Source organism: Crotalus tigris, unplaced genomic scaffold, assembly GCF_016545835.1.
Source record: "Crotalus tigris isolate CLP2741 ecotype Arizona unplaced genomic scaffold, ASM1654583v1 scf7180000021159.508159, whole genome shotgun sequence".
Taxonomy (NCBI): Eukaryota; Metazoa; Chordata; class Lepidosauria; order Squamata; family Viperidae; genus Crotalus; species Crotalus tigris.
In genome coordinates, this window is record NW_024098372.1 from 352,172 (window position 1) to 368,381 (window position 16,210).

The 16,210-nt window shown below is 35.5% G+C and overlaps 1 protein-coding gene across 7 annotated transcripts in view; it reads right to left on the bottom strand.

Moving 5' to 3' along the window:
* The window catches only part of LOC120320062 (UDP-glucuronosyltransferase 2A1-like), a 105,277-nt gene that overhangs the window by 47,816 nt on the left and 41,251 nt on the right, over positions 1–16,210 (bottom strand). For all 7 annotated transcript variants that reach the window (XM_039369488.1, XM_039369487.1, XM_039369490.1 and 4 more), the window contains exons 2-3: positions 6,658–6,715; positions 4,770–4,845 (exon numbers count right to left, since the gene is read on the bottom strand). Coding sequence is in view for 4 of the 7 variants with exons in the window: in XM_039369483.1 (XP_039225417.1) it covers positions 4,770–4,845; positions 6,658–6,715 (134 nt within the window). In the remaining 3 variants the exon portion in view is untranslated. The remainder of the gene's footprint in view (positions 1–4,769; positions 4,846–6,657; positions 6,716–16,210) is intronic.

Here is a 16,210-nt window from a genome sequence, read left to right on the forward strand (position 1 = left end):
GGTCAAGAAGCAACAGTGAGAACTGGACACGGAACCACTGATTGGTTCAAAATTGGAAAAGGAGTCCGGCAAGGCTGTATACTGTCGCCTGCCTATTTAACTTATATGCAGAGCACATCATGAGAAAGACAGGGCTAGATGAATCAAAAGTTGGAATTAAGATTTCCGGGAGAAATATCAACAACCTAAGATATGCAGATGATACCACTCTAATGGCAGAAAGTGAAGAGGAACTAAAGAGCCTCTTAATGCGGGTGAAGAAGGAGAGTGCAAAAGTTGGCTTGAAACTCAACATTAAGAAAACCAAAATCATGGCATCCGGCCCTCTCAATTCCTGGCAAATAGATGGGGAAGAAATGGAGGTAGTGACAGATTTTATTTTTCTGGGCTCCAACATCACCTCAGATGGGGACTGCAGCCAAGAAATTAAAAGACGCTTGCTCCTGGGGAGGAAAGCTATGGCAAATCTAGACAGCATTCTAAAAAGCAGAGACATCACCCTGCCAACAAAAGTACGTATAGTCCAGGCCATGGTTTTCCCAGTTGCAATGTATGGCTGTGAAAGTTGGACCATAAGAAAGGCTGAGCGCCAAAGAACTGAGGCCTTTGAACTATGGTGCTGGAGAAGACTCCTGCGAGTCCCTTGGACTGCAAGGTGTTCAAACCGGTCAGTCCTAGAAGAGATCAACTCCAATTGCTCTTTAGAAGGCCAGATCCTAAAGTTGAAACTCAAATACTTTGGCCACCTAATGAGGAGGAAGGACTCACGGAGAAGGGCCTAATGCTGGGAAAGATTGAGGGCAATAGAAGAAGGGGACGACAAAGAATGAGATGGCTGGATGGAGTCACTGAAGCAGTAGATGTGAACTTAAATGGACTCCAGAAGATGGTAGAGGACAGGAAGACCTGGAGTAACATTGTCCATGGGGTCGCGATGGGTCGGACACGACTTCGCAATTAACAACAACAACAACAAGGTATTATATATGTATCTGTGTGCATATGCATGCATGTATGCTTATATTTCATAAATTTATAAAAAGAGCCCATCTCAAATAAATGATTCTGGACAACCTGCAACATTAAAATAAGAAACACATTTAAAAATCTAAAATTTATATGAGCAAAGAATCATTAACAACAACTGCAATTGTCATGGCTTCATCAGATCCTGATTTGGAGGAGGAGGAGGCAGTGTTGGAACTGAGACTATACAACAGGGAAGATATGGTCCTCTCCAAATGAGTGAAAAGTCCAGGGGCTGAGGATAAGGCAGTCTCAGGCCTGTCTGGCAATTGGGAGGGGGTGACAGGACAGGGAGCTGCCTGCAGAAGTGGAGCACTTGTAGAGAGCCAGCAGAGATGACAGGCTTCAGACCACCTCTGACAAGGAACAGCTCCCTCCCCCACCCGATCCATGGGCGAGGAAAACAGAGTGAAGCGAGGTAAAGGATGTCAGTGAGTCTGCTTGTGAGGAAGCAGTCCTGCCCCTCTTCACAAGGAACAGCGGAGAATGGTGATTTAACCAGACACTGGGAGAAGGTGTGCTTAAACAGCTGCTCATTTTGATGTGCACCTTCCTGGCTTTGCTGGATCCTGTTTCTTGAATTTTGGACTGTGTTTTTGAGCTCTGAACCTCAAACTCTTGCGGACTTTGGATTTGACTCTTGGACTTTGGACTCTTGGATGATTGGAACTCTAAACTTTTGGGTATGTTTCTTCTCGCTTGCCTCATGGGTCAGCTAGGACTTAGGACTTAATTTGTGAATCCAGATTGAGGAAAAATTGAGGGCTGAGGCAGAGCTTCACAGGCACCATTGGTGGGTCATTTAACACTATAAGTGAGCAATAAACAGATCCCCATTAACCCCTGCCTTGCCAGCATGATTTAGATCAGAACAGCAGTCACATAAACCAGAAGATGAGTCCCTCAAAGGTTCAAACGCCCTAACCTCAAGCGCCGAAACACACCTTCAGGGTTTTATAGCAGGTATGGGGCCAATTTAATCTTTAGAGGGATGATATTCCAGAAGTGGATGCCACTACAGAAAAGGCTCTCCTCTTGGGCCCTGCCAGCTGACATTCTTGGCGGATGGGATGCAGAACACACTCCTTCTGCCAGGTCATTAATTTAAAATGCATTCAGTGTTATAGTTTACAGAACATTATAAGAGCAAACAAATATGTGGCATTCTATTTTTTAAAAAGAAAGTCTAATGCTAGCTTAAAATTATTGGTATAAATCTGTGATATAAATCTTAATGAACAGTTGAATCTGGCTCTCAACCACCAAATTTAGATCCTATCACAAAATACTTTATTTTTGCTGCAAGAAATTCTAGCCTATCTAGAATTGGAATCTGCTGCTTCATAACACAGTGTTAAGATTCTTAAAGGCAAGTTGAATCATCTCTAGAAAGCTCCATACACATGAAACATTTAAAATATTTTTAAACATATTTTAAATATTTAAAATGTTATCAGTAAAGCAGTAGACCCCCACATATTCATACTGTTGCTCAAATTTTCAGTTACAACTTTAATTGGTGACTTTAATTTTTGATGCCAATTTAAAATGGAGCAATTACTCTCTTTTTGAAATGAAAAAATGACAATATTCATATTTAATTTAAATAAAATAATAGTATTTTACTAAAATACTATTATGTATTTTACTCATTTGAAAAAATCAGAATATTCTCTTGCAATTCATTTCCCTAGAAAGTGCAGTAAAAAGTTGGAAAGAAGTAATTGATATAATGCATCATATCAGTATAGTACAGAAATGGTAATATCCAGGAACTGAGTTCAACTTTTAAAAACAGTATGTTCCTTTACAAGTAAAAATCCTTTTCTCATGGTGGAAAAACTATTAGTTGTTACTGCTTTACTAGACAAAATAAAATATCATTTCACAGAATGGAATAAAACACTTAAGTTATCTCTCTTTTGCTCCTCTCTTTATTAACAATGGCATTTTTGCTATTTTATAAAAAAGAGTTTTGAACAACACAAAAATTGGAATTTGTTATCAAAATGATGTTGAAACATAGGAATGTGGACTTGTAAGAAGTTTATTCATGAAGGCAAAAGTACTAATAAACCTGTATCAGTGATGTCACTGCAAGGACTACCAATGCATAAATAAAACACCACTAATTATTCAAAAACTTATATTATACATAGATCAAACAATAAACACAGACAAAATATTGCAACATGGAATGCTCTTCAGGATTTCAATTCTTTGATTATTTTTTAGTCTCTGTTTTATTTTCCTAAATGTTTTTTACTCGAACAATTATGAAGGTCGTAATTCTATTGATACGTTTTTAATACTATTTTGGTTAACCAACAGCATTTTATTTATTTATTTTATTCTGGCTATTGGAAGTAGAGGAAATTACAGTACAAAGACATTAGCAGTATTAATTATTCTGATACTCAAAAACTATCCATAGCTAGAAAAGATGAGTTTGATTCATTAATAAGGCTCTCCTGATATTTAAAGTTTTCTGGCAATTAAATGAAGCTTCATAAATATTTCCTTATAACCTAGTGATTCTGAATTACTGTAAAAGTTGGGCAGAAAGCTAAGCATTCTTCCTATATCCCTTTCTTTAAATTACAATGTAATCAAGCTCATTTTCCTCTTTTATATGTACAAGAAAACCATAAAAACAATAGTAGTCAGTGACTACTAGTCATACTGATCATGACAGAAAATACACTATGAAGCTAACACCTTCATTAAACTAACTGAAAGTTCATAAAATAGTTGCAGACTTTCCAGTTTTCAAGGATTAATCAGGCAAGGTAGAATTAAAAGAAGACAGAAAGAGCTGGGGCACTGAAGAAAGCCCAGCTTGCATTTCTAACCCACATATGCACTGTTTGCTTGCTGTTTCTTTAGTGAGCTTAACCGCAAAATATGGTGCCAAACACTTAAGGAAGATCTTAAGATCTTGGAACGATGCCAAAGATGCTGTGAATGATTGAAACCCCTGGAAAACATTTGCTGCCCAAAGTGCTCTGCACAGGATCTAATGATGATCTAATGAAGAACTATCCCAAAACTGAATTTGTCTGGGTAAAGAAAAATTAATCATATGCAGATTTTTAAGAAAATAAGTCAATTATTCAGTGATGAACTTTGAAAAGGAAGATAGTTCCCCAGGTACCAAGTCTCCACAAAATGTCACCACATATATTGTTTTGATTGTTTCAATGCCTAAGAAATTCATTGCCAGCAAAAGAAAGCTTCAATAAATTTATTTGAGTTTAGCAAACATTCATTCAGCCTTGTGCATCTCCCAAATTTGGGAACCATGTTTCTGTCCCCATAAAGGAAATAAAATTTTGAAATGGATAGAAGATAATAAAGAAATAGTTATTCTGAAGGAAGTCTTACATTTATTTTTCTATTTCCTTTTCTCATACTGTAGAAACCACTACTTAGCTAAGGAAAGGAAGGAGGGAAAAAAAAGATTTATTGGTAAAGGTAACGTTGCCAGAACCATTTGGGGATCTGTTTATCAATAGTATCAACTTTCAGACTTTAAAAAGAGATATTATTGAAATAGATATTGTTGTAGTTTTAAAATATAAAACGCAGAAAGCAGCCATCTATAAGCTATTGCTATAGGTTTTAAGTATAAATGGCAGCAAACAGACATTATCACAATTTCCCCCAATTGTAGTGACTTCATGACTTGCTCATTTCCAATTTTGAGGAAAACATTGTAAAAGCTAGCTTCTTTAGTGAATTACCTCATTGTGGTCTAGCTCCAGGTCCGGTTCGGACAACTCTGAAGATTTGAAGTGATCAGGCCCAATAATATTAATGCTGAAATATATAAGACACAAAAATTTTCAGAGCAGGCTAAGCAACCTCATCTTTAACAGATACCGAAGACTTCAGAGGTATAAATCAGCCTCGTCTGACTCACTGCAATACCTCATGCTTCTCCCCTCCATCCTGACCCACCAGATCTCCACAGGCCCAGTGACTGGGGAGACTCACTTACCTTTTGAAGATCTCGATGATTAAGCAAGCTATCTCCTTTCCAGCTTCTTTGCCACAGTTTCTTTGCCTGCTCCCAGCACTCCAAAAGCGGAACAGTGACAGCAGAGGCAGAGTGGGACGAGTGCACCCTGCTCAGCTTGGATGACTCACCGAGACTGCTTGTGAAGGACATCCAGTCTGTTCTTGGAGCACCGGTCAGCCTCTGTGAGTCTGAAGAAGCGCGAGATCAGGCTCCTTCCAGCTTCTGTTCTCTGTACCAAAAGTTTTTGGAAAGGGATGGAAGGCTGCGGGGGAGTGATCTTCTGCTGCTTGAAGCCTTCCATCCTTTTGTAAAAACTTTTGGCATGGAGAAGAGAGATCTGAAGAAGAGCAAGACCACGCCCCCAAAGGTTTCTATTCTCTGCACCAAAAGGTTTTCCAAAGGGACGGAAAGCTTTCGGGGAGCGATCTTGTGCTGCTTCGGGCTTCCGTCCCTTTGCAAAAGCTTTTGGTGCAGAAAAGAGAGGCCTGAAAGAGTGCAAGACTACATCCTCTGTGCAAAAACCTTTTGCAAAGGGATGGAAGGCTTCAGGAGAGTGATCTTGTACTGCTTCAGGCCTCTGTCCCTTTGCAGAAGCTATTAGCATGGCGAACAGAAGCCTTTGGGGGTGCAATCTTGCACTTCATCAGGCCTCTTTTCTCCATGCCAAAAGCTTTTAAAAAGGGACAGAAGGCTTCAAGCAGCACAAGATCGCTCCTCCAAAGCCTTCCATCCCTTTGCAAAAGCTTGTGGTGTGGAGAACAGAAGTCTGAAGGAGCCTGATCTCGCACTCCTTCAGACTCACGGAGGCTGACCGGTGCTCCGAAAGCGGACCAGAGGTCCTGTGCAGGCAGCTTAGCTGAGTCAGCCAAGCTGAGCAGGGCACTCATCCTGCTCTGCCTCTGCTCTCACTGCTCTGCTTTTGAAGCGCTATGAGCAGGCAAAGAAACTGGGTTGCCTCACAACTCCCTCAGCAGAGAGGCTGGAGAGGAAACAACTTGCTTGAGGACAGAGGAGGAGCAGTCAGCCTATTCTGGAATTCTGGATCTTCAAAAGGTTAAGTGAGCCTTTCAGGGTAACAGGATAGGGAAGAGCCAGTGGGCTAGTACAGCAGGGCCAGTTCCTGTTAGATCCCAGGGAGAGGGGGTAAATCGGCAGGAGGAATGTTGTAGTGTCTCTGAGGTCGGTTGTAAGGGTGAACATCTGCCCATGGTGCTGCAACATTCATAACTTCTGGACTGTATCATAAGTACTTTTGGGGGGGGGGGTTGTAACTTTGAACCATTGCTAAGTGAACTATCTTAACTTGAGGAGTACCGTATAACACCATCTGCAAAGTCTATTTATATTTAAGAGATTGTTTCTCTATCAAATCACTATAATAATACAGTGTGCACTCATCAATTTTACTTTTTTGTTTTAACATTTCTCACATTAAATTTATCTCCCAAGCAATTTTTGACAGGTACACAAACAAAGGGAAAGTATATCTATACATCCAGTGAATTTATCTACTGGGCTATTATGTAGTGCAGTATTATATTGAAACGATATTAATGTTTAAGGCAAGCCTCTAAAGGTGCCATTGACTATTAAAGAGGGATGGATCATACCATGTTGAGGACTGAGTTTCTGGTGGAACAGCACAACAGAAAAATTTTCTCCAACTGCCTATAAATCAGATGGAAAACAATGTTAGAAAAACATTTTTTGATCTGCATTTCATTAAGAAAGCATCCCAGGCTGTAAAAAGGAAAAATTGCATGAGAATGCCTTTAACATGAAGATTCCAAGAGCATTCACCTGGTCCCAAAGGCATTTTTTTAAAAAACAGTAATAAAATGCCAAATTTCATGGCACACATCATAAGAAGTATCCCAACTGGTGACAGGTCTAACACAAAAAAACTGTAAATAGTTTTACAGTTGTTTATTTGTGAATGAAATTTTTAATAAGACGTAGTCAAATAATCATGAGAAGAAGCAATATGCTACTTGTAGAGTTGAAAAATGAAGGACAGTGAAATCATGTGATTTTTAAAAAAATCATTCATATATCGTACAAACTACTTATTGTGCCATTAAGTCAGGTTCGTTTAGAAATAATTTTTACTGAAATTTAAAAATAAAAATAACTAATAATAATGTAAGAAACTAACACAAACTAAGACAAATACACAAAGACGAAAAGGTGAGAAACAAGGAAAATACTAAAAGAAAAAAGATTATGTTTGTGTGTCTGTGTGTATTATACTCCCACCTTCATAAAGACAAGTACAATTTCAATCATATCACCTTTTATAAAATGTTGATCACATAGTTTTTCTTTTATCTATTGGTAAATAATACCAATCATCATTTAATCTTAATTAGCAAAAGACTATTACAAGCTTCAAAAACAACAATACACAAACACACACACTTTAAATAATAACAGTTTCATATTCTTTTTATTTACTTCATCCAATAACTTAGATTTTTTTATAAAAATCCCAAAAACCTCTTTCTGTATCTCTTATAGCTGTAAACAAATCTTTAAAGCCTCATTTTTCAAAGTTTCAAAAAAATCTTTAAAATGTACCAAAAATAACAAAATGTTGAAATTGAATCTCACAAATTAATTTCTTCTCATTTTCTATTTATCTCCTCTCAGAATAATATCATAATTTACCACTTTCTCTAAAAATACAAAAGAATTTCCTCCCCATAATATCAATAAAGAAATTTTAAAGCCTCATCATCCACTCCTAGTCAAGAAAAAACAATTAAAAACTACTAGAAGAAAAATATATACATTTCAACCATGGTTAAATAAGTCAACTTTTTTACTTTGCACATTTAAAAGATTTGATGTTTATTCCTTTTAATTTTCTAGGTTTCGTCAAGAACTCCCTTTTCAAGTCCAAAATTTTTTTAAAAATGTCCAAGTCTTTCTTCTGAACTGAAGCCCAAACATCCAAATCACTCTTATGAATTATTATTTGTGTGTCCTTTATCGCTATTAAAATATCAACCAGTTTCATTTATGAATCTTGTGTAACATCTTTGCAACTATCATTCTTGTACCCTGTTAGTTATACATCCATATTCAAAAACAGCCTGATTCACAGTTGTATCCTCTTCTATCTCCTCTTTTGAACCTGTTTTATAATAATAGAATAGAATAAAAGAAAGTTCTCAGTACATCGTTGCTAAATATTCTTGAATTCTGCCGAATATCTTTCTCCCTTCTGTACTAGAGAGTATTCTCCTTTAATTACAAACTTTGGTTCTTTTCTGGTTGTCTTTAGTAACCATCCTTCTTATCATGTTTTTCTCTAATCCACTATGTTTTCCTAGGGAAAGATTTCTTACACTTAAATTCAAAATCTTTATATATTTTAATAGGGTTTTAAACAAACAACAGGAATTATAATTTTTATAATTATTGCATAATCTTATTTCCAGTCAATTTAGCTCCTTAATCCATTTAAAAACTTTCCAAAATCAATGCTCTATTCATCTTTTTGCTCTTTATTTCCATGCAAAGGTTTTTCTTTAAGTTTTTAAATTGACATGAAACTTCCTTTCATTGAGGACTGAAGAAAAATCACCCAATGTATTTTTCTTGTTTTACTGGAAGACGTTTCGCTTCTCATCCAGGAAGCTTCTTCAGTTCTCACTGAATAGTGAAAAATGGAAAAATTTATATTCTTTGCAGTCATCTAGTCATTAGCATTCTTTCTGAGAGTCGTTGAGGCTACTTGGAGGTTTAACTGTGACCTCGCATAAAGGGATTTTAGGAGACAATTTTACAAATTTATTCCCAATTCTGTGGCATGTCTAATAAAATGATTTTTATTAATTTACTTAATTTTGTTGTATTGCAAATAATTATTCTCAGGAATCTTCTCTAATACCAAAGTTCCAAGTCATCAATAGTCTTCCTATTCTGTTTTTTTTAAACTTTCACTCCCATAGCAGATCACAGGGAATACTATGGCTTGTATAATTCTGTATAGACACAGTATGGCATTTAAATAGCTTCCAAGATTGTATCTACAAGAGCTTGTCTACACAGCATATTTCTTGACTCCTGGTTCCTTTACTGCTGAGGTTGATCCTAAAAAGCTATCTACTAATTAATAGCTTTATTGTCAGTTCTAAGGCTGATTGTTCTACTTGCTATCATTAGTTTCATCTATTTAATGTTCAGTTTTGGTCCCATTTTTTCACTACGTTCTTTGATTTTTCAGCACTAGGGCTTGCAGGCACTTTGCATTTCAGTTATCAGGGTAGTGCTATCAACATAGTTCAAATTGTTAATTTAATTGAGTATTTGGATAAGAACAATCAAGTCCCTGCAGCATTGATATTTTTGGATGCTGAAAAAGCTTTTGATCAGTTGAATTGGCAAGTTTTATTGAAAGTTGTTGATAAAATGAATTTTGGGGATAAATTTTTATATTCTCTTAGGGCTATATACCAACAACAATTGGCACAAATCATAATTAATGGGGGATTAACAGAGGCATTTAAAATTGAAAAGGTACAAGACAGGGATGTCCATTGTCACCATTGTTGTTTGTTTTAACAATGGAGATTTTACTGATTAAAATTCGTGAATCAACTATAATAAAGGGAATTAAAAAAAAAGAATGATTATAGGTTGAGAGCCTTTGTGGATGACTTGGTTGTGGCATCATCTCAACCGATTCAATCGGTTATAAGATTTGATGGAAATTATAACTCAGTATGGGAAAGTTTCTGGTTTTAAAGTAAATAATAATAAGACTAAAATATTATCTAAAAATATGATTATGAAGGAAAAGGAAATGTCAGTTAAATTGACAGATTTTGAAATAGTGAAAAGGTTAAATATCTGGGAGTATATATTACAGCCTCTAATGTAAAATTGTATAAAAATAATTATGAGATATTATGGTCAAAGGTACAAAAGGACTTAAACAATTGGAAAAAATTACAATTATCTTTGTTGGGGAAAATTGCAGCTGTTAAAATGAATGGTCTACCAAAGTTTCTTTTCTTGTTTCAAATGATACCTATTTTGAAAAAAGATGCCAATTTGGATGAATGACAGAAGGGCATTAATAAATTCATTTGGGCGGGGAAAAAACCAAGAATTAAATTTAAGATCTTACAAGACGCACGGGAAGGAGGAGGACTTAAGGCGCCTAATTTGAAATTATACTATGATGTGGTGGTTTTAACATTGGTTAGTGATTGGCTTAATTTAACAAATAAAAGTATACATCTTTTTTTGTAAAAGATTTTTTATTTTCAATTTTTCAATACATTCATAAAGAGTACTTCAGATAAAGAATAAAGTAAATTTATATACACAACTTTCGGTATTGCTCACCCATTTCCCCCCAAATCGCATCCATCCTCTAACCTCTTCTCTCACTTCCCTCTTTCCCTCTTCTTCCTCACTCTCCCCCTCTCCTCCTTCTCCTCAACCTTTCTACTTACTTCTCCCCTTCCTTCTATCTTCTCACTCCGGATGCAGTCCAGGGGAAATGCCGGAGCAATTCCTCTCTCCAAATTAAAACATCAATATTACATACAAAAAAACTATTTCTACTTATCTGACCTATTTAACCTCCAACCCATCCTCCCCCCATTCCCCTTCCCCCTCCCCCCTCCCCCCCAACTTCCCAGAGCCAAGTACAGGGTTATACAAACATATTAAACATAATCTACTTAAGTTTACTAATTATACAATAACCAAAATCATACTAACCCTTAACTCTCTTCAAACTTTAACATCATAATTTTATAAACAAATCCATTACTCATAAAATAAATGAAATTTTGTAGTTCCATATTTCTTCTGAACATATTCTATCCCTCTTCTCCATACAATAACATATCTCTCTTGTGAATGATCCTTTAAATAAGCAGAAATTTTAGCCATTTCTGCTAAATTAGAAACCTTAAATACCCATTCTTCTAAAGAAGGCAGAGAGTCTTTCTTCCAGTATTGACCCACCAATAATCTTGCTGCTGTTATTAAATTCAACATTAGAATAGTTTCTTTAGCATCAAAATCCACAAAAATACCCAAAAGAAATAATTGGGGAGTAAACTTAATCTTCCTTTTAAAAACCTTTTGAATGTTCCACCAAATCATAATCCAAAAGGCTTTAATATTTTTACAGGTCCACCAAACATGAAAATAAGTTGCATCCAAGCTACCACATCTCCAACATTTAGGTTGCAGGTTCGGCTTACATACAAGACAACTTTTTAGGATCCAGATGCCATCTATAAAACATTTTATAAAAATTTTCCCTCAAATTTTGGGCCTGTGTAAATTTAACATTTCTAATCCAAATTAACTCCCATAAATCCAATAAAATCGGTTCCTGAATATTCTGAGCCCATTTAATCATACAATCTTTTACTAACTCTGTTTCCGAATCCAATTTTATTAACTCATTGTAAATTCTTTTAATAGGAGCATATTTCTGATCTTTAATCTGAATTACCAAATTTTCATCTCCTAAGGTAATTCCCACTTTCTTATCTAAGGTCCACCTCTCCACTATTTGCAAATATTGAAACCATGATTGTAAAATATTTTCTTGCCTTAACACATCTGAAGACTTTAGTTGTCAATCAGTACCCGACCAAATAAGTAATTCTTTATACGAAATAGTATCAAAATTCACCCCCTTAGAAACCGCCTGAATTGCTTGTCCAGGAATCCCCCAAATAGGTATTTTATAATTTAACTTATAATAATACTTCTTCCAAACTCGAAGTAAAGCATTTCTTAAAATGTGTGACTTAAAAACCAGATCTACTTTCTTGTCAAAAATTAAATATGCATGCCAACCATATAATAAATCCCAACCTTCAAGAGCAAGAATATTTTTATTTGTTAAATTAAGCCAATCACTTACTAAAGTTAAAGTGGCCGCATCATAATATAATTTCAAATTAGGTGCTTTAAGTCCACCTCTTTCTCGAGTATCTTGCAAAATCTTAAACTTTACCCTTGATTTCTTCCCCCCCCAGATAAATTTATTGATACCCTTCTGCCACTCATCCAAATTAGCATCCTTTTTTAAAATAGGTATCATCTGAAACAAAAAAAGAAACTTTGGTAGAACATTCATCTTTACTACTGAGATTCTCCCCAGCAACAATAATTGTAATTTTTGCCAATCATTTAAATCTTTTTGTACTTTTACCCATAAGTGTTCATAATTATTCTTATACAATTTTCCATTAGATGTTGTGATATATACTCCTAAATACTTAACCTTATTAACTACTTCATAACCTGTTGCTTCAGCTATAATATCTTTTCCCTTCATAGACATATTTTTCAATAATATTTTAGTTTTGTTCTTATTCACCTTAAAACCAGAGACCTGTCCATACTGCACTAAAATTTCAACCAAGTCTCTGACCGAATCTGTTGGGTGGGATAATGTCACAACCAAAAGTATACTTCATCTTGAGGGATGGAATTTATTATATGGGTGGCATGCATACTTAATTTATAACAAAAAAGTTGACCAAGCTTTTAAATCTCATATTTTAAGAAGTGCTTTATTGCGTGTCTGGAAGAAGTATTATTATAAGTTAAATTATAAAATACCAATCTGGGGGGATTCCTGGACACGTGATAGAGGGGGTATCTATGGATGTGAATTTGGATAGGATTTCTTATAAGGAACTACTTAGATTGGTAGGGAATGATTGACAATTAAAATCGTTAGTTGAGTTAAAGCAAGAAAATATTGTACAGTCTTGGTTTCAGTATAATCAATTGTTGGCTAGGTAGAAGTTAGATCAAAAGGTTGGTATCACCTTAATGGATGAGAATTTGGTAATACAGATTAAAGATCAAAATCGAGCGCATATAAGGAGAATTTATAATGCTTTAATAGAATTGGATTCGGAAATGGATTTAGTTAAAGATTGTATGGTAAAATGGGCCCAAAATATTCAAGAACCGATTCCATTGGATATATGGGAGGTAATTTGGGTTAGAAATGTAAAATTTACCCAGGCCCAAAATTTAAGAGAAAATTTTTACAAAATGTTTTATAGATGGCATCTGGATCCTAAAAAGTTGTCTTGTATATATCCTAATTTACAGCCCAAATGTTGGAGATGTGGTAGCTTGGATGCTACTTATTTTCATATCTGGTGGACTTGTAGAAATATAAAAGCTTTTTGGATTAAGATTTGGTGGAACATTCAAAAGATTTTTAGGAGAAAGATAAAATTTGCTCCACAATTATTTTTATTGGGTGTTATTGTAGATTATGATGTTAAAGAAATTAACTTGATGTTGAATTTGATAACAGCTGCAAGGTTATTAGTAGGGCAATATTGGAAGAAGGATTGTTTGCCTACTATAGAAGAATGGACGCTTAAAGTGTCAAATTTAGCAGAAAGGGCGAAAATTTCTGCTTACTTGAAGGATCATTCATAAGAAAGATACATTTCGGTCTGGAGAAGATGGATAGATTATATTCAGAATAAATATGGGACTAAAAAGTTCCATTCAGTTTATGAGTAAATTTTAGAGTATTATTATTAATAATAGTTTATTATAGTACAATTTTTATTAGTTTTATTATTATTTTTAGTATTAGTATTGTTAACAATTTGGATATTGTATTGTTTAATAATATTGACTTTTTATATTATTATATTTATTGTTAATTTGTTTATACCTATATTAAAGGAGAGTTAAAGCGCATTATGGATTTGGTTATTTATATAGTTGGTTAATGTTAGTTAGAGTTTGATTATTATATTTGTAACTCTGCACTCAGCTCTGGGAAGTGGGGAAGGGAGGGGGGTTTAGGGTGGGTGGGCTTTGGGGTGTATACTGTAATTTTTATAAAACTTTTCAATAAAAAAACATAGTTCAGGTTATTCATGTTTCTTCCTTCAGTTTTAAAACCATATTTGTCTTTCAATCCAGCTTCCCTTAATGAATATTCATCATATAAATTGAATAAAAAGGAGAGAGAATCAAGGTTTATCAAACACCTTTGCTAATCTGGAGCCATTCTGTTTCTCCGTGTTCTATATCTACAGTAAGTTTCTCATGAGCACTATGAGATGTTCTAAGATTCCTATTTTGCTGAGCACTTTCTACACCTTGACATGATCAACATAATTGATAGCTTTTCTATAATCGATGATTTCATCATGATTTCTTTTTGATATACTTTGTCTCAATTATCTAGCATGCATCAGCAATAATGTATTTTGTTTCTCGGCCTTTTTTAAAGTTAGCTTGAATATTTGGCATCTGTTTTTCCACAAAAGGCTCTAATTTGGGTATTTTGTTAGCATGAAAAATTAAGCATATGGTATAATAGTATTCACAATATTAATTTTCTGGTATTGGAATGTAGACTGACTTGTTCAGTTTGTCATTATATCATTAGCTTATTGTAGTTTCTGAAACCAAAGAAAAAATAAGCTAACATACTATCGCCTATAAATTCCCTCAAAGGTTGCCTTCCTATCCTTATAGCAGGCATGTCAAACCTGCGACGTCACGTGATGTCACGTGACATATTGGACTTTTTTCCCCATTGCTGGCAATGGGATGGGCGCGGCTCCGGTATGATGAAACCGGCCCACGGGCCGGCAGTTTGAAACCCCTGCCCTATAGTGTTACTTCATAGAAAACATAAATCTATGTCTTCCTTTTTGCTCCTCCTAATGTGTTGGGGTTTTAACTCTCAGAATTCCCTAGCATAATATAACCACTATTAATGTGCAGAAATCAGATTTGATTTCCTTACAAGTGAATCCTTAGAGAAACATTGAATCAGGCCTGATGATTCACAAAGAGAGCTTAATGGAGGTAGGGAGTAAAATTAATTACATCTGACAGGATTAGGATTAAGGAAGTAAGTATTTTAGTCCCATTACTAACCTTTGTAAAACAAGCTAATAACAAAAGTAAACAAAGGGCTTCCAGTTCTGGTTTGCAGCGTCGCTAGTCGTGCTGGGAGGCTTCTCTCCTCGCCAGCTAGATTTCCTTCTGTCGGTGGACCCTTATAAGGGGTCCAAATTTCCCCTGAAGGGTGCGACTTCCATTGAGGAGTCTACTGTCCGGCTGAGAGGAGCGGCAGCTCCTCCAGCTGTCCAGACAAATCTCCGAGGACCGACGGAGAAGAAGATCGGCCAGTAAAATGGCCGATTGCCCTGCCGCTTCAGACCGTAAGTCAGAGAACATCTAAGCTGTGAGTGCCCCTGTGGTGAGCCCGGGTGAGAACTTTCTTTACAATTCTCTCTTTTCTATTTTTTTCTTTGATACCTTTAAGAGTTTCCCTGGCTTGGAAAGGCAGCTTCTACAATTTTTGGGAAGAAAGGCGTATTGTAAATATAGAAAAAGACTATATTTTACTTCTGTATATATCTCTTTTTTTTGATACAAAAAAGGAAAAAAGACGGAAAAGGTTTTCTTTCTTCTCTCTTTGCAAGAACTGTATTATTTTTTTCTTACATATTATATTTCAAAAGACAGAAAAAAGGAATTGATTTTTGCAAAAGACCTTTCTTAACCTACTGAGGACATCTAGTGGCAAAAGTTTAATACTGCAATTTCAGTTTATTTTCTTAAAGATGGAACACTGAACTTCAAAATACTTTTGAGGATTAGATAAGCTGTGCAGCTGTGGAAGCTGTGGGGGTGGATGTTGTTTGCATTAAATATAGCCTCCACAAAAAAGAAAACAAGATCTTCTTTTAAGCATTAGTATTAAAATGGAGAAACCACAGCTACAATTGAACTGTGTACTCATATTGGAAAAGATCTTTGAGGCCACTGCAGAAATATGTGCTACAATTAAAAACTATACTTTAGAATTAAGATCCAGAGATTCTACTACACCTGTTCAAATTGATGTCCAGGCTACAGCAGACTACGGTATAAATCAAAATATACCAGGAGAGGAATCCATAGAAATAGAAGAGGAACTTATTTCACCTGACAACCATTTCTTCTGCAACTTAGAGAATCAGAAGAAGCAAAGACTAAGATCAGAAATCATAAAGCAACAATGCTGCAAGAAGAAGAGAAAAAGATGTCTATTGCAGAGGAAGGAATTTATATTTCCTCAAAGACTACTACAAGCAACAAAAATGGATCTACTGGCTGAAAGGGAAGCGTTGCTAT